The 27,867-nt window shown below is 45.6% G+C and overlaps 2 protein-coding genes across 6 annotated transcripts in view; one reads left to right on the forward strand and one right to left on the reverse strand.

Moving 5' to 3' along the window:
* Positions 1 to 14,192, forward strand: part of LAMP2 (lysosomal associated membrane protein 2) — a 30,030-nt gene extending 15,838 nt beyond the window's left edge. Inside the window, exon 9 of one of the 2 annotated variants that reach the window (XM_028714526.2) lies at positions 9,162 to 14,192. In XM_028714526.2, coding sequence (XP_028570359.2) covers positions 9,162 to 9,301 — 140 coding nt within the window. In that variant the 3' untranslated portion in view covers positions 9,302 to 14,192. Of the gene's footprint in view, positions 1 to 2,923; positions 6,734 to 9,161 lie in introns of those variants that run through there. The other variant, XM_028714524.2, reaches the window with a different exon arrangement.
* The window catches only part of ATP1B4 (ATPase Na+/K+ transporting family member beta 4), a 42,624-nt gene continuing 27,894 nt past the window's right edge, over positions 13,138 to 27,867 (reverse strand). For all 4 annotated transcript variants that reach the window (XM_077922620.1, XM_028714523.2, XM_077922621.1 and 1 more), the window contains 7 exons: positions 26,826 to 26,994; positions 21,125 to 21,253; positions 19,251 to 19,358; positions 17,737 to 17,933; positions 16,244 to 16,300; positions 16,045 to 16,137; positions 13,138 to 14,453 (listed from right to left, as the gene is read on the reverse strand). In XM_077922620.1, the coding sequence (XP_077778746.1) occupies positions 14,292 to 14,453; positions 16,045 to 16,137; positions 16,244 to 16,300; positions 17,737 to 17,933; positions 19,251 to 19,358; positions 21,125 to 21,253; positions 26,826 to 26,994 (915 nt within the window). In that variant the 3' untranslated portion in view covers positions 13,138 to 14,291. The remainder of the gene's footprint in view (positions 14,454 to 16,044; positions 16,138 to 16,243; positions 16,301 to 17,736; positions 17,934 to 19,250; positions 19,359 to 21,124; positions 21,254 to 26,825; positions 26,995 to 27,867) is intronic.

Here is a 27,867-nt window from a genome sequence, read left to right on the forward strand (position 1 = left end):
TCTCCATTTTCCTGGAACACAGTTTGAAAGCTACTGCTGCAAGGGCTAAGCCAGATGACATCAACTCATCACTTGCAGTTAAAAATAGCAAAAGCTTGTGAGGGCAGGGGGAAGCATATGAGGATCGCAGAAGATGGGGAGGTTTAAAACTTTTCCTCCCTGATGCAATCCTGAGAAATTTAAGAACCCTAAAAAGTTGCTCCTGGTCTGGACAGAAAAGCCTCTGTTGGCACCAGTGCAGACTTCCTTGCGAGGGCTGATGCATCAGTTAAAAATAACAGAGTGGGGACATCAGGACCATGGCATGAGAGGAAAAGGTTAAACCTCCACTCCCCGTGTTCTGTGGGCCTGGCAAATCCTTCCTTGCTATTTTTAACTAATATGATTGCAAGTCCAAAAGTTGGCTCTAAAAGCAGAGATGGCTAAAAGGTAGACTAAGTAGACCAGACAGAGTAAATAATCCTGGGCAAGCTGGACCTTGAGCTCATCCAGCAGGATACACTTACATGCAGCTTTTGCAATCCTGCAGAGTTTAAGTATGTAAGCTACGCAAGACTGGATTGTGGTTAGGATTAGACTCCTAAGAATCATTCCAGTGCAGACTATAATATTGCCTAGATCCTGCCTCTCCATAAATCCTCTTTATACACTTAGATGTCTTTAATACCATATTTTTATCCTATCTGAAAAGAAACAGGAAGAGCTGGGAAAACCATGTTAATAGCTGAACCCTGCATGCTCAGATGTTCTGAAAGCACTCACTTGGGCATAGAATTTGCAGCATCAATAGTTGGACCCTATTACAGTGTCCAGGTAGTATATATCAGGGCAGCTTGATTCACTCAATTAGGGTGTGCTTGTACTATTTATCAGTTGCATTGTGTAAAATGGTGGCTTGCAGCTAAGATGGCCATGCTGCCTTATGCATGGAGGATTAGAATGTGGGGCCAAGTCCTTCCTATCTTTGGCTTGGACTAGAAGGCATCAGGTGTATAAACTAGCTGATGTCCTTCAAAACTACCCTGAAACCCCCTTAGACTAGGTGGTATCCGGGAAGGTACACATGTATGACTTACTGTCTGTATCTGGGCACTCATTTGGAGCTAAGATTTGGGCTGCTGTTAGGACACTTTCAGGGCAGCCACATCCCTAGAGAGTAGCATTAGGAAAATCGTTAGCCTTGCCATAAGATGTGCATGGTCTAAATCAGGCATGGGCAACCTGTGCTCTTCCGCATGCTATTGGACTGCAGCTTCTGGAAGCCCTGGCCATTGCAGTTAATGGCCATGGAAGAGGGGAGTGGGAGCCCAGCAACTGAACATCTGAATGGTGATTGGTTCCCCATCTCCTGCCTAAATGGGCTTAAGGCTGAGCTGTCTGACCTTGTGCTTGAAGTATCGCTGAAGTAGAGGCAAGGCTTTCAAATCAGCATGGCTGGGATCAGGCTGCAGATCCTGGAAACGCGCATAGTAGTAAGAGAAGCTCCTTTCAGTTGTGTTAGGCTAGCTCTAGAAAATCACAGGCACTCTGAAAGTGAACTAGTGCCCTCCTCTGCTTGTAATACATGTCCAGTATAAAAAGGGTAGTTTTTTAAGTATACGTAGGTGTTGCTTCTTGCGGCAGCAGAATTATCTGCTCATTTTTACAGTCTGCTCGTTTTTACAGTCACAGTCCCAATAATGCCATAGGGCAGGGAACTTTTGATCCTCCAGCTGTTGGTGAAAGCTAGCTCTCATGCTGATGGGAGTTGTCCAACATCTGGAGGGGCAATAGTCCGGCACCCCAACAGTTGCTGGATAACAAAAAGATTGGACAGTTAGGGAAAGAGAATGTTTGCAAGACTATGTTGTCATGTGCATTTGGAAGAAGGAAATAGAGCTTCCAAGTTCCTACTGTTGGTGGGAAGGACTGCATCTGTAAATAATCTTTGTATTTTCTGCAGCTAGAGACACACATTCTGTACTATAAAATGGGTAAACTATTTCTATGTTTGGTAGCGTAGTATTTCCTGTAGGGGGTAAACTCTGTGACATCCTAATTCAGTAACTCCTGAGCGAAGTGGAGGAATTTTGCAGATTGCCTGAATTTGTACCTCATAAAATGGGCTCTCTGAGCCTCCATGTTTGGGTAGATTTGGGCCCAATTTCGTGGTCTGTAATGATACCCTAACATTCTACCAAATCCTTGGCCTTTTGTATGCAAGAAAGCTGCACACATTTCTAATAGCCCTAGAGATGTTTCGTGTTAGTATGCTCCCTTCAGCTAAGTTACGGCTTTTGGGGAGTGATGAGGACCACGGAAGGCCAGGGTTAGCCCAGGAAATTATTTTTGCAAAAGCGAAAGGCCCTGGTTTTGGCCTTCCCAGAAAACATCTAGCTCACTATTTATGGAAACAGGGTTCTGAGCAACAGAAAACAGTTTTTGTCCCAGTAAGGTTCTCCTTTGTTTTGATATCCATGGTGGAAATGCATTGCAGAATAGTTTACTTTGATACCGAACCTTTTTGCGCCTCAGGCCCAGCAGTGAGACCATGTACACACAGTGGGGTGGGTGGGGGAAAAGAAAAGGTTTGGGTTTGGGTTATAACCTGCTGCTGATAGCTGCTCAGGGAGGAATGGGCTTTATGCCAGGAATATGACTGTTGGGGATAAATATCCCGGTATGTTATCCTCCCCAACACAATCCCTCCTTCCCATCACAGTTGTGCCCCCCCCCCTCAGCCACCAAAAGGCTATTTGGTGGGCTGGAGATAGTGCATCTGGAGGAGTGTCAACTGAGAAGGCAGCTTGGGTGCTTGCATGCCCACACTGAAGGCCTCTAGGTTTCCCACACATGCCGCAAATGGGAAGGGGGCAGAATTACTTTGTCATCCAAACGGGACCTCTCAACTGCTTAACATTCCTATTACCCTTTCTCCATCCAGCTGAAGATTGCATCCCAGAGGTGGACTACTTCTTTGTGCCCATTATGGTGGGAGCATGTCTGGCAGGATTAATTGCTCTCGTTCTTATGGCTTATTTTGTCGGCCGCAAAACTCGTCATAATGCTAGCTATGAGCAGCTGTAAAAGCGGGGTGCAGTTTGGGCTGAGCACTTCCACTTTCAACCCGCTGAGGAGTGATTTGCACCAGAAGAGAGTTCTGTTGTCACACACATGTTGTTCAGAGAGACAAGCCTACTGCGTGCTCGTAATAATTAAGTGTGAAGTGACTTGTTTTGAATGTGGATAGGCCAGCTTAAGCCAAATGTACTTTTTTCCAAAAAAAAAAAAAAATCATTGCAGTGCCAACTACCATGATGGCACAAAGCCACCTCAGATGTCTTGTCCTCTCAGACCTGATGCAAAGCTAATACTGATTTCCTGCATGCCGTAGTTTGCAAACAGACACAAGGCTGGCTGTGCAGGAAACCAGACTTTACAACAGCTTTAAACACAAGCAAGCAGGTCTTGAGCGTATTTTAAAGCTCAGGTGAGAATCTGATGAATGAAATGTTGTGGACTCATTATGGGGCTTCTTGAGTGATGTGTATTAAAAAGGCCTTAAGCCATTTACCTCCTGATTTTGTGAAGTAAATATTTTGCATTATTGGGTCCCTCTACCATTAATTGAGCATTTTGAGTTTTCTACTTTTCAGAAGTGACTTATACCCTGTTACTAAAAAAATAGTAATAGTCCAAACATTACTCTGGTTGTGCCAGCCAGCATTATATAAAATAGGGCACTCGCTGTAGCCTCATTCTAATGTTTGTGAAGGACTACCAGTTGTCTTGCTGTGGGTTGTGTTAAATAACTGTGTTTATAGAGTCATTGTGTATGTAATACACTGCCTATCATTTTGGCAGAATTGGCTTTTCATCTTGTGCACTGTTTACTAAAATAGCTGCCTTGACGTCCCTTCCTGGGGCAGAAGAACAGAATATATGCTTTTAAATAAAAATGAACACTGTTACTGAAAGAAACATTCAATTATGTAAAGCAGAGATGGGAAACCTGTGGCGCTCCAGATGGATGATGCTGGAGTACGATTGCCACCTGACCTTTGGCTATGATGGGAGTTGGACTCCAACAATATCTGGAAGGCCACAGCTTCCCCTTCCTGCTATAAGGCAAGATAGCCTTTGGGTCATCATAACTATGTTTCAGTACCGTACATGGAAAGAAAGTAAGTCAGGATCCTTAACTTTGTTTAAGGACTTTCTGTAATAACAAAAACAAAAAAATGTTTATGAGGATGTTGTAATATTCTGGAAGTTGAAAATGTTATGATAATAAACTGACTTGCCTTATTATTCAAGCAGCAGGGGAGCTGGGTGAAGCCTTAGGATTATTATCTGGCTCTTCTTCCAGAGGCTTCCTTGAAAATCTTCCCCAAGGCTGCTTCTGAAATCCAAGCCTCTTGCTATTTAAAGTGTTGACATTCTGTTGCCTACACGCTGTTAAACTCCAGGTTAGATTACTGAAGCTTGTTACACGTGGGGCTGCCTTTGAAGACTGCTTGGGACCTGCAGTTGGTGCAGAATTGCGCAGCAAGATTGTGCACCTGTTTAAGGCAGTCCAAGCATAAGATGCCAATTCCGGAACAACTCTGCTGGCTGTCAGTTAAGTTTCCAGGCTCAATTTAAAGTGCTGGCTTCAACCTATGCAAAGCCTTATGCAGTTCTTGACCCCCAATACCTTAGAGACTGCCTCTCCTCCCCACAGAAGCCACCGCACAGCCTGCATTTTTCATCTGAGGCCCTTCTCCATGTGCAGAAAGTGGCAAAACAAGTATAGGCCTTTTGAGTGGTGGCTCCCTGTTTGTGGAATGCTTTCCCCATGAGGCATTCCTGATGCCATTATTACCCATTTTCAGGCATCAGGCATTCCTATTCACCCAAGCTTTCAATCGTTAAATGTGGAGGGTATTGGGTATTTCTATGGTGGTCTCTTTTTTGCTTGTCTTTTTATTGGGCGGGGGTGTTGAGTTACTTATACCTGCCCTTTTATATATATTACAGATGTGCTGTTGGGTTTTAGTTTTATTCTGGTTTTTATGTTTTGGTTTTAATTTTTGGGTCACTTGGTGTCACCTTCTCTGAAAAAAGGATGTAATGCAATAAGTAATCATAATAATATTTTAGCTTTCCCATCAACTCTGCAAAAGGAGAACAGGGCACAGAGCCTATCTCATGCTCTATCTTGTTCTTGCCTTGAGGCAAACATCATCATGACAGGCAGTAGTGGCCTTGCAGTTCATACACAGATGGAGTTTGAGATGCCATATTTCTCCTGTCTTGTTTGTGTTGAGATAAGGGAACTTCCTGGCTCAGACTAGAGGTCAGTTCCCAATTTCAAGGCACCAGCATCAGACTTTTTTGAGGCTAGAATGATGCTGGGATTTTGTGAATTAAGCAAGTTACAATAAGTTGCTTTAACAGAGTTTAGACCTTTGGGGGTGAGTCAGTACAGCCTGGCCAAAAAAAAAAAAAAAGTTATTAACCCGAAAACAGACTAGTTATTTTGCTGCTATGTACCTGTGTTAGTATATCTGTTGCATGGATTATTTACTTAAAACGAAGTACCGGTAACTTCCATTGAGATTTGCTACCTGGCATCCTGGAGGAGACTTCGACCCATCATGGGCTAGTGGCTTTTTGCAAGGCTGTTTCAACACAACTAGACAGGTATATTATTCCTGCCGCCTTTTCCTGCACATCTGCCTGCAGAGAACAGCAAAATAGCGACATCTGCTAGGGTTGTGAGATTAGCTGGGACTTGGTGAGAACTGAGCAAACCTCCCAAATCATTGCATGATGTTCTCTTTCCCCATGCCAGGCTTGTTACTGCCCTCTGCTTAAAAGCAAACAGTGATGCCAAATTTGTACATAAAGCTCTGGACCAATGTTACATTAACATTGAATCTTGCATTACTGTTTTTAAAGTGTCACCAATGCACCTGACCCCAGGTAGAGTTATATGGGGCAATATAGATAGGCTCCTGATCCCAAGGAGTTTATAATCTAAAAAAAAGTAATCCTTTCTGCAATTGGGAATTAGGATTAATGGTGTAGTCCCAACTGTATCTACCCAGTAAAATATGGCTCTCTCCCAGGTAAGTGGCGTTAGAATTGCAGCCTCTTCACCAAAGGCTATGCTAAAAAAAACCTGGCCTTTCAAGAAGGGTTGGAGGTTATCAGGGTTCAAGACTTTGGGGCAGGTTTGGGGATGCTGATGTTGCTGAACTACAACTCCCATCAGCCCCGGCAAGCATGGAGGGCCAAGGTTCCTCATATGAGCCCTGCAGTGCCCCCTCTATATGCCCCACCCTATTTTCTACCCCTTTCTGGTTAAAGAGATCCCTGCCTGCCCTTGGGCAGGTGGGTAGGGTTCTGAAATAAAGCTAGCCATGAATTTTCAGTTCAGTCCATTCCTATACAGATCAAAGGTAATATACCAAAAGAAAGGAAGGTACAAAATGAGCGAGCTTGTTTTTCGATGGCACAGTAGCCCAAACATTGCATTGCCTTAAAATTCTGCTGTCGGCTTGCTAACTCTTAGTAAACAATGTATGAGCTTTTAAACTGTGCATGGGATTATCGTTTTTGTTATTATGGTATGCATTTTTTGTGTTTTTATATTGTAAACCGCCCTGTGATCTTTGGATGAAGGACAGTACAGAAATGTAAATAATAATAATAATAATAATAAAGTACATGCTGAGAAAATTTAATAACTTGTTCCTTGTGCAGCCAACGATTGACCATTTTGTTCTCTTTGCCTCCTTGCTTTCTGTTTTAAAATTCCTCTTTGCCTAATACAGTATTTCCTGCTGTTTCTGCAGGATGGTGCTAAATCTTCAGTTTATTGTAACTCATGGATAAATGTAGAGAGTTACTTTCCTTTCTGTAGCACAGACTTGTGTTATCTCCCTGTCAGATGGCCAGATGGCAAAGTGATCTGTTTACAGAAAATATTTGAGTCACATCTACACCGTATATCTAAAGCACGTGGCTTCTCCTGATGAATCACGGGAAATGCAGTCTGTTAAGGGTACTGGGAATTGTAGCTTTGTGGGGTAGGTAAGCTACAGTTAACAGGATTCTTTGGTGGAAACCATGCTTTCTAAAAGGTGTGGATGTCATTGATCTCATGCTGAAAGCAACACTACATACATCACCTAACAGCTAACAGCAATTCACAATCCAATTCTAATTATGTTTACTTAATGAGTTCCACTGAGTTCAGTGGGATGTACTCCCTAGTAATGATGCTTAGGACTGCAACCTAAGTGATGCATGGACAATTGGGGGAGATTTCCCTTTTAAAACATGCTAAGATCCTGTGCGGGGCTGAAACCCTCCAGTTCTTAACCAGGACCAGTCCAAGACAATTTGCTGCCTGTGGCTAAAGAACAAAGTGACGTCTCTTCCCTATTATGTGTACAAAAGCAGTTCAATCCTACCTACTGGCAGCAGAATGTACTCCATTGCAGCTGAGGTCAGCTGCCTGGCTGAGGGAGTGCTTGGCAGACATTGCCCTGCCCACTCCCTGCATTTATCCGCAGAGGCAGCAGCCTCACTCTTGTCTCATAGGACGGCTAGCTCTGCTCCTAAACCCGGTCACAAGTTCTAAGAATGAGGTCAAAGGAAATATGCTCCTCCTCCTAGAGCGTGGAAGCCACTGCAAACAGAATGAAGAAAATCTGTGCTAACTGCAAAAGCATTCAGAGCTGAGCTTTAATACTTCACTGATCACAATGCTAAAGTGACTTGCACGTATCACTAGATAAGTACTCTGCGGTCTATTTATCAGGAGTGAGGCAATGGGGTGTCCTGTAGTGATGAGGAAAAGAGACGGAACTACATATTTAATCTAAATCTAGACTTCAGGTGTGGGGTTTTTTGCTTTTCTTTAGCTGTGTGCTTTCCTATAAAACTGGCAAATTTTTATATTTAGAGACACCGTACTGTAGTGGTTAAGTGTGTTGTGCCAGGACTTTTGAGGCTAGAGTTCAAATCCCCACACAAGCCATGGAGCTCCCTGGGTGGCCTTGGGCCTGTCGCCATCTCTCAGCTTAACCTTTTCTCACTGGGAGGTTGTGAGGGTAAAATGGAGGGATGAAGGAGAAAGATGTGCGCCACCTTGGGATCCTTGGGTTAGAAATGCAGCAAATAAATAAAACAGGCAAATCTTAAGGTCATCTGTTGGCTTTCCTGACATCCCTGTGAGTCTAGCCGGTGGGCACATCGGCGCAAGTTTCACTGGTTCCGTTTTACACACCAAGCACTGTAGATGTTCCAAAATTTCAAAGGTGGCTGGCCGGAGAAACGAAATCATAAACTTGGGCCCCACCTGCACTATAGATTTAAAGCAACAGCATACCATTTTAAATAGGCATGGCTTCCCCCCCCCCAAGAATTGTGGGAATTGTAGTTTGTTAAGGGTGCTGAGAATTGTTAGGAGACCCCAATTCCTCACAGCCAGAATTCGCAGATTTCCCTCGTAGGAAGCCTTTTGACTGTTAAACTACTCTGGTCATTGTAGGCCTGTTAGGGGGAATAAAGGTAAAGGGACTCCTGACCATTAGGTCCAGTCGTGACCAACTCTGGGGTTGCGGCACTCATCTCGCTTTACTGGCCAAGGAAGCCGGCGTACAGCTTCCGGGTCATGTGGCTAGCATGACTAAGCCGCTTCTGGCGAACCAGAGCAGCGCACGGAAACGACGCTTAGCTTCCCACTGGAGCGGTACCTATTTATCTACTTGCACTTTGAGGTGCTTTTGAACTGCTAGGTTGGCAGGAGCAGGGACCGAGCAATGGGAGCTCACCCCGTCCTGGGGATTCGAACCGCCGACCTTCTGATCGGCAAGTCCTAGGCTCTGTGGTTTAACCCACAGCGCCACCTGCGTCCTAAAAACACTGAATACCCTTAGCAAACTACAGCTCCCAGGATGTTTTTTTTTTTGGGGGGGGGGACAGCCTCTATGGCTGTTTAAACTGACCGGATGCCACTTTAAATGTGTAGTGTAGATGGGGCCTACGTTAGGAAACAAGAGTTGCAAATATGTCACTTGTGCTTTTGCTAATTTGTGCTCAGATGCTTGCTCTCTTCACTAACTTCCTGTCCCTCGCTCTGTGTTCTCCCTCTCCCTCCTCTCTTTTTCAATCTTGTCTTCCTACAGCTGAAGAATGTACCAGTTCTGATTTCCTCTTTATCATCCCCATTGTGGTGGGTGTGGTCATCGGACTCCTTATTGTTTTTGCCTTTGTCTTTTATATGATCGGAAGGCGGAAAAGTGACAGTGGCTACCAAGCTGTATAACCCTGTTATGTGCTGCTGCTTCTGCTTTTCTTCCTTTCTGTCTCCGCTCGCCCCGTACCCTTAACAGACTTTCGAGCTCATGGTTTTCTTACAGTAAAAGAAAAGAAGAAGGAAAACACACACAAGCAAGGTAAATATATTTTGTGCATACAACAGGAGGTAGGAACTGCTGACTGAGGCTGCTGCCTACTTTGAGAATCTTTTTTTGGACTCCCCTTCACCACTTGAAAACAAGACTGATTGTTTTCTGAAGAAAGAAGTGTTGGAAACAAATCTCATCCCTCTTCAGCTTATGCTTCCGATTTGCATTTCCTGGATTCTAGTTATGGTGTGGGTATTGAAACAGATAGCAAACTTTCAGGGGGCGTTTACAGCTTTAGGGAGCAGCAGTAAATGTCAGAGGAAGTTTCCTTATACCAAGTAAGACTGTGGGCGGTCCAACTTTTCATACCAAGTGGGCCGCAAGAGTTTTCGACATGGAACCCACGGGCTGTACACTGCCTTGCACAGGAACGGGAGTGAGGCCAAAATTTGACACATGCACCCAGCCTTCATTCTGCCTTCCCAAAGCCAGATAAGCAAGGGGCTGGGCTTTGGGAAGGCTTTGGGCAGGTCCCAGAGCTCTCCAACCTTCTTCTCAAAGCTGTGAAAGCACTAAATAGGCTTTGAGAAGGAGGATGAAGGACTCTAGGACCCTGTAGAGCCCTCAAGCCTCCTTCCCTAAGCCCAGTGCCTCAGTTACCAAGCTTTGGGAAGGCAGCAGGAGGGCTGGGGATGAGGTGTCAAATGTTGCTGAGGGCCACCAAAAAAGGTCCCAAGGGCCACAGGCAACTCTCAGGCTATGCATTGAACCACCCTGATCTGGCCTGATACCAGTGCTTTTTTGTTGCCTAAAAAATGTTTTGGGGTACTCTCATTTTCCTACTCATATTGAAATCCTATGAAATCCTATGAGGCCAAACTTAGATTCACAAAATGTTTAGGGGTATGTGTACCCCCTGCGTACCCCCAGAAAAAAAAGCACTGCCTGATACTGTCTACACTGACCACCAGCAGCATTCCAGGATTTCGGGTAGGAGAACTAACCAGCCCTACCTGGAGATGCCTTGGATTTAACCAGAGACTTATTGCATTTAATGCAGATGTTGTACTGCTGAGATACGGCTTTTCCCCTTAAAGGTTTTCAACATTTGTGGGAGTGAGGCTCTAGTTAAAGGTCGATTGTAACTTTAATTTCTGTGGCCACTTCGTACATGGGTAGGGAAACTGTGACCCTCCAAGGTGCTATTGGATTCCAATGTTTGGCAGGTAGTTGAGGATGATGCAAGTTGTAAGCAACAGACTTAGTAGATGAAAGTAAATCAGCTGCCTTATAGCAGACTATGCTATTTGGTCATCAAGCAAAGTAGGAACATAGAAAGCTGCCTTATACCGAGACAGCTCAAAATTCTATCTAGTATTGTCTGACTGGCAACAGTTCTCCAGGGTTTCAGATATGGGTTTCTCCCAGACCCTACCTCGAGATTCTGGGACCTTCTGCATGCAAAACAAGATGCTCTACCACTTCCCTGTGTCTTCTCCAGGGACTGGGAACCTCCAGCTGCTGTTGGGTCAACTGTTGGCCAGTGATTTGAGATGCTGGGAGTTGTAGTCCAGCAACATCAGGAAGGTCACAAGTTCCCAAGTAGTTTGCACAAGGCCCAAATTGCTATGCACCCACGGGAGCTTTGGACTTGAATTTCTGGAGCAAGAGCCTCACCCCTTAACCACGTCACCCCACATATCAAACTACTTCTGACACCAAAGCTGCATGGAAGGAGACATGCCTGTTCAAAGAGAATGAAAAGGTCAAACAAGTTTACTGGACAGGTGGGTTATTTATCCCACAGTACAATTACTTACAGCACAGAAGCTTAGCTTTGGGTAGGTCCAAAATACTTCATTTACAGTGACCAAGGTACTACCTATTACAGTACAGGCAAAATGTGAATGCCTATGGAAGTTTGCTACTCATTCTGGAGATGTATAAGCAGGTAAGTCTTGTTGAGGCCAATGAGACTTACTTATAAATAGGTTTGCATAAGACACATAAAACATAGGATAGTCACCATACATGTATGCCTGAAGAATTTTGGCTGCCTGGCTAGAGATCCCATCACAGATGGTTATTTTTGTAGGCATTTCACTATGCCATAGGGTCGGGGAGGAATCTGTAGCCCTGTTGGAATAAAATTCCCATCAGCCCCAACCATTGGCCTTGTTTGGTGGGAATTGGGAGTCAGCCAGCATTTGGACAGTCACACTGTCTTCATCCTAGCCTTAAGGTAATGTGAAGAGTCTCCCTCCAATGTAAATACAACTTGATTTATCATACTGGTATGTCATTTTTCATTCCCAAGGCTACTCGGAGCAGTTCACAATAATAAAATCAGGCGGAAGTGCAAGGTGCTGTGAGTGGTACCACATGACTCTCAGCTGCTCTCTTGTATCCCTGACAAAGACCTGGAATGTATACGCTGGTAGTTGTCCTTGCAGATGGATTTGCTGAGAGCACTGATCCATCTGTTTTTGCCCTGGCTAGTTACCTAAGTCAGGAATGGGGAAATGCATCTGACTGGCAAGGCCAAATCTTTACCTCTTCCCACTACACCCCTTGGGCCAAATTTGACAAGTGGGTGTGAGTCAATCAACTGACATGTTTTCTTTTCCTTGCACAGTCTGAAATAATACCACATAGGCAAAGACACAGCACTTTGCAGGTGCCAGACATCATCTGATTGTGATGCAAGCACTCAAGAGTCACAGCGGTGCTTGCAAACCCGACTTTACATAACATCAAGTTGTGTGTGTGGCTTGGGCCAAAATGGTCTCACAGGCCATATGGGTTGACCTGGCAGACCAGATTAAGCTCATGGGCTGGAGGTTTCCCATTGCTGACAGAAGTGAATGGGTATGTACTTTCACGTCCAGATGAATAGGGATAGGAAGGGGAAGGAGGCTATGCAGTGATCTGAAAGGACACAGGCTCTTGCTATGCTGTGACTTAGCACCAGAATGTAGGGGCTCAGTTGCTTTGTCTGTGTTCATTCATTCAATTACTGACTCACTACTTTACTCTCCTTCTTCATGATGCCATTGCCATTGCACAGTTTTCTTTCTGGTGACCGGGGCTCTCACACAAGTGTTTCCAGTGCTGGATTTAGGGCAGTGCAGGTGGTTCCTCCATGCAAGGTAAAGCTGTGGATGTGTGCAAAATTGAGAAGATCCATTTGGAGATGCCAGATTTTGGCCTTGCACAGGGCACCACATTATGAAGGATTACCAAAGTCTGCCCCTGCTGCTTCGCACAGCAGCCCATCCTAGCCCATTTTCTTCATGATTGAATGAGGTGGTACCCAAGCTGGATTGTGCAACGCACACCCAGCTCAACTCAATTGAATTGCCCTATGACTTAACATGAAGGCATGGCATATCCCTCAATGGTATTTTGAATTGTCAAAAGCTACTTTAGGTTTCTTCTGGTGTTGAAAACAAGCCAGCACTTTAAATGTTGTCATAGTATGTATGACAAGTGATAATGAAGATGGACGTATGTCTGTGCTAAACAATAAAGTCAACCATGGTTGTCTAACCTGACTTTGTGTTAAATAATTCTTGGAGCACAAACGTGTAACTTTGAATGAGCTTTTCCAAGTTCAGGTTAAGTGTTGTGCGTGCATGTTAACATAGCCCAATCCCACACCAACCTTTGATGCCTGTTCTGATGGCAACGTTCCCCCACCCTTAGTCTCCCAGTCTGAAACGCTGCACAAATAAAGAGACAAATGGGGTCAGTGCACATTATGAAGATTTTTACTAATTCATTTTGATTTATAGTCCACCCTTTCCAAAGAGTGTGGGGTCGAAGTGAAAATACATTCATAACAAAACTCCCAGTTACACTGATTAAACCTACCACCTGGCCCTGGCCCTTGCTGCTCACAGCCAAAATGGATAAAAAAATCAGTGTTACAGCACTAACAGAAAGCATGTTGGCTTGGGCTACAATGAGCTGTCAGAGGATGGGAACACCAGAGCCAAGTGGCAGACCCAGATAATTTATTTCTATGTACACTTTGTGTTTACAGTGCACAGAAACAGTAAGCTAAATGAGAGCATTCTCTCTGTAGGCAAATGCAGGGGTGGAAATGATCTCTTGGCTAGGGTGGGCCCAGGGCTGTTTAGAGGTCATTGCCACTACTTAGAACTGAGCTTGAAAAGCAAAAGGCAACCAACACGCTGTATTTCTCCTGTTCTAGATCAGAGCCAGGAGGTCTCAGTAGATAGGCCAATAGTCATCAACATGACATTTATGCTTTCTAACTTCTAAATTGGTATGTCTGTGAACTGCCTGCCTCAAACAGAGGAGTTGTGGACATGGAATATTCCATTTGAGCAGCGAGCCTTGGAGCAGGTGCCTTTTTAATAATCTAATACACACACAACTATCCAGAGAGGAGATTTCCGGGGTTTATATAATCTCCAGACTCCCTTGCTCAAGTTCAAGTGCACATACAACATATTAACTTTGGGGTGTTTGTTAATTGATGAGCAGCTGATTTGCATCTGCCTGGGCCCAGTGAGGGTGGGGGGTGAGTGACACTAGCAATGGTTCCTTTTAGAGTCCAAATTGCCTGCTTCATACAAAATACCACACTTGTTGATGTGCCAGTGAAAAATCTAACATAAATACATTGTGTGTGTTTATGTTTTAATAAAAGTTTTCCAACATGACATGTGTTCATTTGCTCGTAGGATGGATGTTTTAAAATATGTCACCTATGCTTAGATTTAGATTTGAGTTATCCATATTTCTTTTTGTTTGCTATGAAAGCCAAATAATCCCCCCCCCCCCAAAATCAGGTTTGAATTTTCCTAGTGTGTGCGAAAGGCCTATTTCTTCTTCTTTTCCCTCCTCCATTGGAAGAGCGATAGCAAATGCTGCTCTGGCCTATGTTGTGATTTTCAGCATGAAGACTACTCGCCCCAGAAACCGGTCACTGTTGAAGTTGTTGATGATACCCTTGCCGTTCAGTTGGCACTGAACATTTATCTCTTTGTCCTTTGCCACGTCCGAAAAATGAATGCCCACCAATGGTTGTGTATAATTTACCTGGAAAAAATATAAGCAGATGAGAGAAATAGGAATGTCCAGTGATGGCTCAGAATAGCTCGGTGGGGAATGATTGGGCTAAAACGTAAACAGGGGGCAAGTCAGCTGAAGTGCTCTGTGGCTTGAATCCAATATATATGTCACGTGAGCCAGATACAGGTACAGTGGTGCCCCGCAAGACGAATGCCTCGCAAGAACGAAAAACTCGCTAGACGAAAGGGTTTTCTGTTTTTTGAGTCGTTCCGCAAGACGAATTTCCCTATGGGCTTGATTCGCAAGACGAAACGTCATAGCCGTGCTTCGCAAGATGAAAAAACCGCAAGATGAAGAGACTCGCGGAACGGATTAATTTTGTTTTGCGAGGCACCACTGTACAGTTGTACATTGGTTTTTGAACGGATTACCGGTAGTTCTCAAATGTTTTGCCTCCTGAACGCTGCAAACCCAGAAGTGACTCTTCCGGTTTGCGAACTATTTTTGAAAGCCGAATGTCCAACCGGGCTTCTGCGGCTTCCGATTGGCTACAGGAGCTTCCTGCAGCCAATCAGAAGCTACACTTTGGTTTCTGAACATTTTGGAAGTCAAGTGGACTTCCGGAACAGATTCCGTTCAACTTCCAAGGTATACACAGAGTGGAATTTAATGCACTCAATCTATTAGCACAAGGATTTACCCTTGTGCAATAGACTGAAGCAGATCTGGGGGTGGTGTGGGGTGTGTAGGGGGTGGGGAGAAGGAAGAAAGTTCCATTGTGTAAGTATACATCCTTACACTAAAGGAATGAGTGCATTAGATACTTCATTGCGTATACTGGCATGGCCTGTCCCAACGTTAGACAGAGGGAAGCGTATGGCTCAGGCGGCAGATGCTGGAGAATGGCAAAGAGCAGTGAGGTGTTGGAGGACAGAGGTGTAGGTGTCACCTGGCCTGCCCTACACCCTCCCTAAAATACCCTGCTTTACAATAAGCCCACAACTTACGTGGGGATTACGTTCCGGGAACTGCACCTTATGCAAAAATCGCGTATTGGGTTCAAGGGTAGGTGTGATTACCAAAGTCAGTTTTTCCCCAGAACGCTGCCCCCTTTCTAAGTTTTTAATGTATATCTACCATGCACACAAGTCACAGACTTTGGCACATCCTCTCAACTACAATATGTCACAATGGTGTCAGTTTACACATTCAACTGCAGGAGATTAGGACCTTGTCTAGACTTACAACTGAACACATCTGTAAACTGTGCCATTTTAGAATACAGGGGGGTATGCCACTGTTGAATGTTTTCCCCACATTAAATAAAGAATCCCTGTTCCCAGCCCTGCACCCCAAATGGTCTCTAGCACATCAGGAAGAAGCTGTGCTACACTTCCATTAAGTGGAAGCATTAAAAAAATGAGACCCACCACCCACTGCACTCTGAAGTGGTGCAGTCCATTCTGCTATCTCAGAACTCTAGTTACCCACTGCCTACTTTGGACCTTTTTCTCCTCTTCTGTTTAAAAAATGCTCTTCTTATTCTCTGCTACTTGGCGAACTGCTAAAACCAGGCAAGTGAAAGGCACGTTTGCCCAACAGCTGCATTTCTACTTACATGTGTGTGCTTGCCATAGTAAGGGAAGTACATGGGATCAAATGTTGAAGATGGGTAGAAAGCCACTGTCTTGATATCTGCCGCATCACCTTTCTGCATTAACGAAAATAGGGGCATGAGTAAGATAAACACAGTATGGATTCATGGTGCTGATGCCAGCCCTGCAATAAGCAATACAATCAGGTGGAAAAGGACTCACGTGTACATTGCAGCTCACAGTCACTGGATTCCCATAACCAGGTTTATAACCTACAATCTATGACAAAAGACAGTATTTTTAATTATCTTTGAATTAAAAACAAAAAAGGTAGCTTATGATTAAGATGAAGCCCTATTTTGCTATATGGTTTTAGCAGGTCCGCAAAGCACAGGAGGATACACATCTCTAATACATTGCCTTGGTTCGCACATAAAGTATCCCATGGTTTGTTTGGCAAATCATGAGTTGTCTCCCAGACAATAAAACAAAGGGTGGGCCTTTTCTCTAACATTTTGTATATTTTCCAGTTGTTTTTGCCTCGTGCCTTTATAGTTTAGTGGCCATCTGGAACCATGTGGGCAAACAAATCATGGTTAAGGAAGGGTGCAGGGTTTACACAAAATGCCAAGCCATAGTTATAGCAAACCAAGGTTTGTTAGCCATCCACAAACCATGGTATCAGATTGGTTAAGCTGCTAGGTAGGGTTTACACATAACACTTAGTCATGGTTTAGCATTATATGCAAACCAGTCCAAGAAGTATTTTTTGCTATTGAGCAGTCAACACAACACACAGGAACCTGAGTATCCTAGTGTGCATTCAGTGAAGTAACAGCCCTAGTATAACACATTTTAATCAGCTGGTGATTTGATTAAAAAAAAATCTGTTCATCAGAAATGTGCGACTAAAAAGATTTCTTTCTTTTTAAATTCCCTGCAACAAATTGTGATGTAGCTCCATGATTTGGGGTTTTCCCAACCCCATAACCACACTGCCAATTTTGAGAACAGCCTAATGCCCTCCTCCAAAGTGCATTTACTGGGAAGCAAATCCAGTGGTTTCAGTAAAATGTCCAGAAAAGGCAAGCTTATGAAAGCAACATTAGTCACCACTATGTGTCAGGATCACACAATGTACATTCATTTAAATCAATTTAATAAAACAGGAGCCCAGCAAAGAGTAATGTTCCTTCTCTTAACTTCTTACCAAAAATTAGAAGCATTTTAAATGAAATATGTTGCACCTCTCACACAAATTTACTGTGCTATGATTCAAAGCAAATAAGCAGATACGAGACAACAGTTGTTTTTAATCACTAAGAGGGGAACCAATAGTGTCGTTAGTTAACTCCAACTCCCATCAGCCCCAGTCAGCATGGCCAATGTTCAGGAATGATGGAAGCTGTAGTCCAGAATCATCTAGATAGCCACAGGAACCCCATCCCTACACTAAGAGGATAGTGCACTGACACAACCATGAACTATGTGAGTTAAATGAAACCTGCATAGTCAGAAACATGCGTATTCTAGGAGCATGCGTGTCACCTTGATCTGCACAAAAATTGGCCACCACTGCAAACAGCATGCCACTTCAAAAGACTTATTTTTCTGAACAGCAAGGCAATTCTTGTGTTTCTTCATTAACCACATGTATGTGAGCATACACCTCTCCCATTCCAGGAGACATAAAAAGAAATAAAAAGGGAACATACTCTATTCATCTTCAGCAAGATGCAAGGTTGTCCTGTTGAATAGCCAAACGATGGATCATCTATTCCAGAACAAGCATTTAATGTGGATCGCTTGAATTGGCAAGCTTTTCTCTGGCCACTTTCTTCACCGTCTTGGATGAAATAATTGCCTTCATTGCATTTAATGTTCTTCTGTTCTTGAACTTTGTCATCATAATCTAAAGGTAATAATACAGCGAACGTTAATATTCCGTATGTCTTTCACCGCAACATTTTCTCTTGCTACAGGAGGCAGAAAGGTCCAAAGGGCTCCACGTTCACTTGGTTATCCTTCCAAGTAGTGGCAGAATTTGGGATTTCAAAATTCAGCAGCACCCTGTGCAATGCCAGAATTCAGCACCCCCTGCTTCCCGCCTTCTGTCCTACATTGTTGTTGCAGCATCCCCTGTGGGGCCCTAATGGCTTGCCGTCCAGGGTGGGTGAACCAGTTGTGCTGCCCTAAATCGGCCTCTGTTTCCAAAGGCCACGTGCCAGTGGTAGGCAGGGCCAGTGGGTACTGTTATGTACTGAGTTGAATAGGATCCAAAATGCAGCAGTCTGATTGGTCCTAGAACAATGCAGCAGTATGATTGGTCGGCAGGAGCCACCCAATCCAACTCCAGATAGAAGTGAATCCACAACCTGATTGGCTTACAGGAGAAGTCTGGAATTAGCCAATCACGTGCAGCCCATTGTGTAAATAATGTATATAAAGCAGATACTTTGAGGGGACTTACTCCTCACCACTATGAGCTGAATAAAGAGCATGAAATCACTTTGCGACTCTGAGTATATTTCACTGGCAACGAGGATGGGATCTCGCTGAGCTGACTGCCACACACAGCACCGCAGCACTGCCACCTGCCGCACCGCTGCCTCGCACCGTGTATCCAGGCTTCAAGGAACTCAGAATGGCAACCGACAGCAGCTTCTCGCCGTTCAACCTGGTGCGGACCACCAAGGACACCCTCCGCCGCATGACGCAAGGGGATTGGGAGTACCGCCTTGCCACATTCCTTCTAGCACAGCACAGCACCCCCAGCTCAACGACTGGCTGGAGCATTAGTCACTACTAATGGGTCAGTGACTCTGAGTATATTTCAGGTACATAAGATTCCTACAGGTTGGCTGAGTCACATGACTTGAACGTCATCACTAACTGATTCTTCTTCCCAGTTTGGCTTCATCAGATTGGCTAATTTATCCTCTTCCTCCCCCTTCTTTCCCCTCTTTTTCTATTTCCTCCACTCTCTCTATCCCCACTTCTCTTTCCCCCTCAACCCCATATTGCCTGCAACAAAAATGTCTCAAACTGACTGTAATTGACCTGTATGAAGGATTCTTACCATTTAAAAACAGAGACACTGAATGTACTTTTGTTACTTATGGTAAATCTTTTAATAGAAAACATTTTTTTAAAAAAAAAGATTGGCTAATTTATATGGAGCTGGGGTGGGGCGGGGTGTGAGTAATATACAAAAAAACAGAAAGCCCACCTTCTAGGAACGCATGCAGGTTATCCACATAATTCTGCCACGAATTGGCGTCAGTGGATTTGAACACAATGTTGACTGAGCTGCTAATGTGTGGTCTAATCATAACTCCTGCAACAGAAAAAGCCAGAAAACAGAAGTGTGAATCCAAAATGGAGCTTTTTTTAATTGAACAGAGGTTGGCAAGAAGTTCCCTGATGGGCTTTCCCTGCCCTTTGATGCCCCATCTCTATAGCACCGCTTCCTATAGTTGTGGTGGTTCCTCCTTCTTTCCTCCTCCCTTTGCTCTCTCAACTGAACCCACCATCCAGAGCGAGAGAGCAGGATGCTGCTCCTTCTTCCAAAGCTGTTCATTGCTCAAGCACCAGAGGAAGCAAACGGGTAACAATGGCAGCAAGGACCTGCGGCTGCCCCCTGCCTTGCCCATTTGGGCAGCAGGTTGCAGTGGATATACTATAGCTCCTCATCTCAAAAGAATGCAAGAAGTGGGCTGCTGGATCAGGCCAAAGGCCCATCTGTGCCAGCATCCTGTTCTCACAGTGACCACCCAGATGCCCCTGCGAAACCCACAAGCCAGACCTGAGAGCACCACACTCTTCCCAACCATGTTTCCCAGGAACTGGTATTCAGAGGCACAACCCCATGCAGAACAGCAGTGGAAGGTCAGGGGACAACTGTGAAATGTCCCCCCACCCCACCCCAGGAGGCAGACCCTCAGAAACTATCCAAGGATGTAACAATAGCCCAAAACCACATGCTAGGCTTTCTGTTGGTACTGAGAGGGGAATAGGGCCTCCAAACAACCCTCAGTTGCAATCCCCAGCGGGGTTTATCAGTCAACTCTTCTTCCCAGGAACAGGGATTTGTCTCCTACATACCGTACTTTTCGTCCCATAGGACGCACCTAGTTTTTTGGGGGGGAAATAAAGGAAAACATTTTTTCCTTTATTTCCCCCCCAAAAGCAGGTCAGGGAAACCGAACCAGGTCGAGGAACAGCGGGGTGGCAGCGCTGCGCCTCCCTGCTGTCCCCCGAGCTTGTGGGGCTGGCCGATGTCTGCCCGGCGCGAGGGGCGCCCTGCTTGAGGGCGCCCCACCTGCCGGGCAGCAGGCTGCTATCCGCAGCGTGGGGAGCCTTGCGGGGAACTCCTGCAGGGCTCCCCACACTGCGGATGTCTGTCCGGAGGGCGGGGCGCTCTGCTTGAGGGCGCCCCACCCGCAGGGCGGCAGGCTGCTATCCGCAGCGTGGGGAGCCTTGCGGGGAACTCCTGCAGGGCTCCCCACACTGCGGATGTCTGTCCGGAGGGCGGGGCGCTCTGCTTGAGGGCGCCCCGCCCACCGGGCGGCAGGCTGCTATCCGCAGCCTAGACAACCCTGCGCACCGACCCCTCTCGCTCTCCAAGCTTCAGCGAAAGCCTGCATTCGCCCCATAGGATGCACCCAGATTTCCCCTTCCGTTTTGGAGGGGGGAAAGTGCGTCCTATAGGGCGAAAAATATGGTACTTCCAGAACAGTTAACACACTAAAATCCCCATGATTCTTTGGGGGAAGCCATGACTGTCAAAGTGGTATGATACTGCTTTTAATGCATAGTGCAGATGGGGCCTTCCTTTCTAACATGAACATCCCACACCTTTCTTCTGGTATAGAACCCAATGTGGTGCACGTGTGGTCCCTAGGTAGTCACCCCCCCCATCCAGGCATTGGCCAGCCCCAGATCTGCTTAGTTTCAGCAAGGTGGTGGTCTCATGCGCCTGGGATATACATGGTGCATCACCACCACCAACATACGTAGGGTTGATACAAATTCCATGAGCCTAGCAAGCTGCGCTCAGAGGCAACTGAGCTATAGCGATCTGAGTTCAAGTATATAATTTACCTGGTGGAGCAACTCTGTCCCTGTGCTTCGGTGTATAGGGGCTCAGAGTCATTAACATCATATACATGCAAAATGCAAACATCCCAGCCAGGAACAAGTACAAAACGAGGTAAAATAAGAGTATCAGGCCTGCAAGACAAGAGAAGACGAAACACTGTTGACTTCCCATGGAGGTAAGAAGTAACCTGTATGAAGAAGCAACAGTAATTATGCTGGTCCCACAAACACAGAGTAGGGGGCAGTAAAGCTCTCTATCCAGGCATACAGAAAAGGATGCTAGACTTGATCGGCTGCCCCCTGGTACTTTGTAAAGGAGCTATAGCTCAATAGTCAAGCATCTGCTTTGCATGAAGAAGGTCCCAGGTTCAATAATCTCTAGACAGGGTTGGGAGAAATCTCTGTTTGAAACTCTGGAGAGCCACTGCCAGTCAGTGCAGGTCATAAGAGCCAACTCCAGGGGACTGTGGGAGCTTGGGCACCCACAATAATATAATTGTGGGGGCTGGGCACCCACAAAGTCAATGAGCAAAGCTAGAGGGACACAGCCAGCCAACCTCTGTGGCGCTGCCTCTGAGAAGCAGTTCAGCTCCACCTTCTACAGCCAGCCAGCGAGTCACCCTTTGCAGAGAGGAGGCTTGGACGTGGAGGCAGAGTCTGCCCCCGAGTCCAGGCCCTTCCCTGCAGAAAAGGGTGTCTCACTGGCTGTGGAGTGGAGGAGAAGAGGAGCCCCCCTTCTCTTCTAAGTGCAGGCGTGTGACATCGCACGTCCATGTTATGGCAGCAGGCACCCACAACCTTGAGGGTGAGATGGCACCCCTGGCACTGCAGACAGTACTGAGGTAGAGGGACCAATGGTCTGAGGTACAAGGCAGCTCCCTCTGTCCCTATGTGCTTCTGCATTAAGATGCAGATAGTGTGGTTGAGGAGGGTGTTTATTTAATTGGGTGATAGGGGTGCCAGCCTGAATAAAAAGCAATATTGAGGCATGCCTTTAAGGAGATAAGATTGACAGACAGATCGATAGATATATGTTTAAGGTAATGAGGGTGCTGCATTTCCTGTTTCCAGAGCTACTGTAGTGTGTAGTGGTTAGAGTATTGGACCAGGACCTTGGAGACCTAGGTTCAAATTCCCACTCAACCATAAAGCTCCCTAGGTACCTGAGGCTGTTTCTACTTCTTGACCTAACCTCCCTCCCTCGCAGGGTTGTTGTGGGTGGGAGAAGGAGAAGCATAAAATGGAAGGAAATATATATAAAGTAATGTTTCCCCACTCTGCGTGGAAGTAGGTTGGTAATTGAGAGGTGATAATAATAATGATGGTAATTCTAAATTATCATTGCTATTACGGTAATTTGGATCAGGTAGTACTCAAAGCTGATCGCCAAAGAATTGATGCTTTTGAATTATGGTGCTGGAGGAGACTCTTGAGAGTCCCATGGACTGCAAAGAAGATCAAACCTATCCATTCTTAAGGAAATCAGCGCTGAGTGCTCACTGGAAGGACAGATCCTGAAGCTGAGACTCCAGTACTTTGGCCACCCCATGAGAAGAGAAGACTCCCTGGAAAAGACCCTAATGTTGGGAAAGATGGAGGGCACAAGGAGAAGGGGATGACAGAGGACGAGATGGTTGGACAGTGTTCTTGAAGCTATGAACTTGAGTTTGACCAAGCTGCAGGAGGCAGTGGAAGACAGGAGTGCCTGGTGTGCTCTGGTCCATGGGGTCACGAAGAGTCAGACACGACTAAACGACTGAACAACAACAACAGTACTCAAAGCACATTTGCTTAGCAAACCTAAGCCATGTGGAAGAAAATAATTTGGGGTGCATGGTATTAAATGCTCTTCCCTGATGTTACCAGGGGGGTTGCTAGGTACTTAAGGGACTCTATGTGCAGTCCCATTGCCACAAATTTGCATACAGGTGTAAAGTACCTCTGGGCAAATTAAAATGGTAGTGACAGAGATCTTACTGCCCCTACGCCTTGCTGCATGTCAGTAAATTTCTTAAAAGTAAGTTCTTTAAAACATAGGAAGATGCCTTATACTGAGTCAGACATGCATCCATTTAGCTTGTTGGCTAAGATCAAGTGTAGTGTGTGTAGCTCAGTACTGTCTGCACTGACTGGAAGCAGCTCGCCAAGGTTTCAATCGGGGTTTTCTCCTAGTCTTACCTGGAGTTCCTGCGTATTGAACCTGGGACCTTCTGCATGCAAAGCAGATACTCCGCAACTAAGCTACAACCCTTCCTCAAAAGGAGAAAGGGTCAGGAGACCAGGGACCCAGCCTCAAAAACTCAAGTGTTGAGCCCTCCCTAAAAATAGACGTGTGGTTACAGCACAGAAATGCCTGTTTGCCTTTAGGCTCTGTCCTGACCAGAGACCTAAGATGATGGACAGATTGTCTCAAGAGAACAAATCCCAGGGGCTTTAGAAATAATAATGATACTGAAGCAAACTTCTAACCCAACCCATTTCTGTGTGTTTATTTCCCAGGAAAAGCCCAAGTCCAGTTTCAGGACAATCTTTGAGAATGCAGATGTGCCCTTTCACCTCCACGTTCCCGAGGCTTTTACGCTGAGAGGAACTTTTAGGTCTGAGAACAAACTGGGGCAGGCGGGGAGGAGAGCAAACTTAATTTGGGCCTGTTAGTGGCTTTGGCAAGGGGCCAGCAAGGGTGGGGAGGGCAAGAAATCCTTACTGGAGCATAGAAAAGCATCAATGCAATAGGCAATAGAACAACTGTGATTGTTCTTTCCTTTATTTTAAAACATTTTTAATAATTCACAAGGACAAGCTAATTGGTGCTAATTCTGGCATTCCCTCAGATCTGGAACCTGCACCCAAGTTCTCTCTCTCTCTCTCTCATATTCACCAATTTGCCTTGAAAGACAGTGTAGCATTTTGGCTAGGGTGTCAGAATGAACCCTGGGAGTCCTGGTTTTGAATCACTTCATGAACATCACTGGGCGGCCATTGGATTATTCTCTGCTGCTTATTCTAATCTACCTCAGAGGATCGTGGGTTGTTTTTCCAATGTTGAGGGGAATGTGCATTGCCCTGCATTCCTTGGGCAGGGGTAACAGAAAATAAATGTCATGCAGATGTCATAAATTCCAACACCCATTACCAGCAGCGGTGGTGGATTGAGGGCAGTGCAACCAGTTCCACCACAAAGGGTGCAGGAGCCAGAGGGTTACCTTTCTGCCTCCTTCCCAAAGCCTAGTTCATGGGTAGGCAAACTAAGGTCCGGGGGCTGGATCCGGTCCAATCGCCTTCTCAATCTGGCCCGCAGACGGTCTGGGAAATCAGCGTGTTTTTACATGAGTAGAATGTGTCTTTTTATTTAAAATGCATCTCTGGGTAATTTGTGGGGCATAGGAATTCGTTCATTTCCCCCCCCAAAATATAGTCTGGCCCCCCACAAGGTCTAAGGGACAGTGGACCGGCCTCCTGTTGAAAAAGTTTGCTGGCCAAGTTAGTGCTTACCTAGCTTTTGGAAGGAGGCCTGAGGGCCCTAAAAGGGTAAAGGGACCCCTGACCATTAGGTCCAGTCGTGACCGACTCTGGGGTTGCGGTGCTCATCTCGCTTTACTGGCCGAGGGAGCCGGCGTACAGCTTCCGGGTCATGTGGCCAGCATGACTAAGCCACTTCTGGTGAACCAGAGCAGCGCACGGAAACACTGTTTACCTTCCCGCCGGAGAGGTACCTATTTATCTACTTGCACTTTGACATGCTTTCGAACTGCTAGGTTGGCAGGAGCTGGGACCGAGCAACGGGAGCTCACCCTGTTGCGGGGATTTGACCCACCGACCTTCCGACTGGCAAGTCCTAGGCTCTGTGGTTTAGACCACAGCGGCACCCATAGCCCTGAGGGCTCTTGGACCCTGCTAAAGCCTCGTGCCTCCTTCCCAAAGTCCGGTGCCTTGCTTAGCTGGCATTGGGAAGCCACCCCAAGGGTGTGGGTGTCAAATTTTAGCCTGGCAAATATAATCATAGCATTGTAGAGCTAGAATGGACCCTGAGGATCATCTAGTTCAGTGTTTCCCAAACTTGAGGCTCCAACTGTTTTTGGACTACAGTTTCCATCAACCCTGACTACAGTCCTGCTAGCTATAGATAATGGGAATTGTAGTTAAAAAAACAACAGCTGGAGAGACTCAAGCTTGGGAAACGCTGATCTAGTCCAGCCCTCTGCAATGCAGGAACATGCAGCTGTCCCATATGGGGATTGAACTTGCAACTTTGGTGCTATCAGCACCACACTCTATCCAATTGAGCTCTTCACTACCTGGGTACCATACTACCAGGTTCTGCCCCTTCCAGCAGCCTGGGAATCCACCCATGTGGGTACTAGAATCAGTAGAGGCTGGTTCATTAGGGCAAATGGGGCACTGCCCTACAAGTCATGGCTTGGCCACTTGCCTGCCTTCTTACTTACAACCATTCCAGGAAGCAGCATTGTCTGCTTTCTTCCTCTTCCTTAGTCTTAGCGTTCGTCCTTGTAAAACTCAGCAGGGAGGAGGATGGGGACAAAATAAGAATGATTGGGCTCTGCCTGTCATTGGTTCTGGATCCACCTTCTGTTGGTCTCCCTGTCTTCTGCTCCACTCGGTTCCAATGGGTGCCAGCCATCGCTGATCACAATTTTCTATTCAACATGGTAATCATCACTAATATAATTCCTTTAAGAAGCAGGATCACTCCCAGTTTTCTCATATATATAAGAAGAGCCTGGTGTCTAACCAGATGCTCATTGGAAGCCTGCAAACAAAACTTGAAGGCAACAGTATTGTGCACACCTGTGACTCCCAGCAACTGGTACCCAAAGGCACACTGCCTCTGTTAGTGGAAGTACAACACAAGACCCTCCAAGTGTCCCTATTTTCCAGGGACGTCCCTGATTTAGAGAAGCAGTCTGAGTTTCTGATTTGATCCTGGAATGTCCCACTTTTCCTTAGGACGTCCCTATTTTCATTGGAGAAATGTTAGAGGGTATGGAGTTATCTGATCCACTGAGCCGTCTGAAGGCAATCCTGTATAGGAAAGTTTGTTTAATGTTTTGTTATGTTTTTATATGTGTTGGAAGCTGCCCAGAATGGATGGGCAACCCAGTCAGATAGGTGGGGTACAAATAGTAAAATTATCATTATGGAATGGGACGTCCCTATTTTCATTAGATAAATGTTGTAGGGTATAAGAACACCAGAAATCGTAGCTCATACATTTAGCACTACCACCTGCAATTATAGGTTCCTTTTGCCTTTGGGGGCAGAATAAATAAATGGCCACCCTAAAGTTTTCAGGGTCCCCATTCTTGCTATATAACTTCAAAGCCCTTCTCGTATCGCCCTTAAACCCCGACACATCCCTGCCATGACCTTCACGGACTCAACTCCACATCAGCCTCAGACGTTGAAAGATCTCATGCTTCTTCACAAGACTCTGCCCTGCCTCTTTCACTGCCCATTGTGGCTTGGAACAGCCTCCCAAAACAGCCTCTGCAATTCCATTTCCCTTCATACCACCTTCATTTCTTTACCCCCATCTTTGGCACCAGTCCATGATTCCCAACAGTAGCCAAGCCTAAGCGGGTGCAAATGATATCAGCGCAAGGCTTTCCTGCATTTATTCCTCTGTCCACATCCTGCTGCGGTTGCCTCCCGTTTCGGATGGGGTGGGAGGAAATGTTGGACTTACCCCAGCTGTGAGCTGTTCTGCCCATGAACCGCCTTGTCTCAGGATTCCAAAGGAAGGTTTTCATACCCTTGGCCATATCGCCCCAGGTTTTCTTGCCCATTTCTTTCTTAACCTCCTCCTCCTCCTCCTCATTGCCGTGTCGCTGAGCTGCCTCTTCATTCTTATTTCCCTGGAATGATGACAAAGCAAACCCCAGACACACACCATGTGAACAGTGTTTTTGTTGTCTTTCTTTCCACTCCCCCACCCTCCCCACTAATGGAGGGTATTCCATTAGCCAAAAATAAATGCCAGTGAGTTCCAGTGAGTTCACTAGCTGGAGTTTTTCCATTTTCTCATCATTGCTCCTTATGTTACAGAAAGGCCAGAGAAGTACCTAGGGGCTGGTGAAACCAGCTCTTGTCAAGGGTGCAAGCCCAGGGCAAGGTGTGCAAAAATCACCTATCAAACTATGGGGTGTAGGACATTTATGTGTGTGGTGCTGTGCCATTGCTGTTGCAGCAAGATCAAATGTGGGAGAAGCTTTATGTCTTTCTCACACCATGGCACAAAAACACGCAATTTTTTCCGCCCTTCTATTTCACCTTGTCCTCACTCTGGATGCTTTGAGCACTTGGGTCATGTAAAATGTAGTAATTGCTCAATTCTATTGCAGTTTTCAGGGAGCAATATAGTTCCTTGCCAAGGGCACAAGGGACTCTACGTACAGTATGCCTCTGAGAAAGGCACAGTTTATTTACTTCTCTCTCTCTCTCTCTCCTCCCGAGAGTATGGTTTGGAATAAATGGTTTGTCCTTATTTTTGCTATCCTTTGGGGAAGGTCCATAGCTCAGGCAGCACCAGGTAGGGATGGAGGAGAATTTTGATTCAGTACACATGTAAAGCTAAATCTATCCTGTTTACAAATTATGTGAATCGAAACACAGCCATCTCTTCACGCTTAAGCTTCACAATGTAGTGCTCCAAGTAAGCAATGCACTTTTAAGGAGAAAACATGCATAAAATTAAATATATTGTTGAAGATAACATTTAAAAGTACATT

This window comes from Podarcis muralis, chromosome Z (assembly GCF_964188315.1).
Source record: "Podarcis muralis chromosome Z, rPodMur119.hap1.1, whole genome shotgun sequence".
Taxonomy (NCBI): Eukaryota; Metazoa; Chordata; class Lepidosauria; order Squamata; family Lacertidae; genus Podarcis; species Podarcis muralis.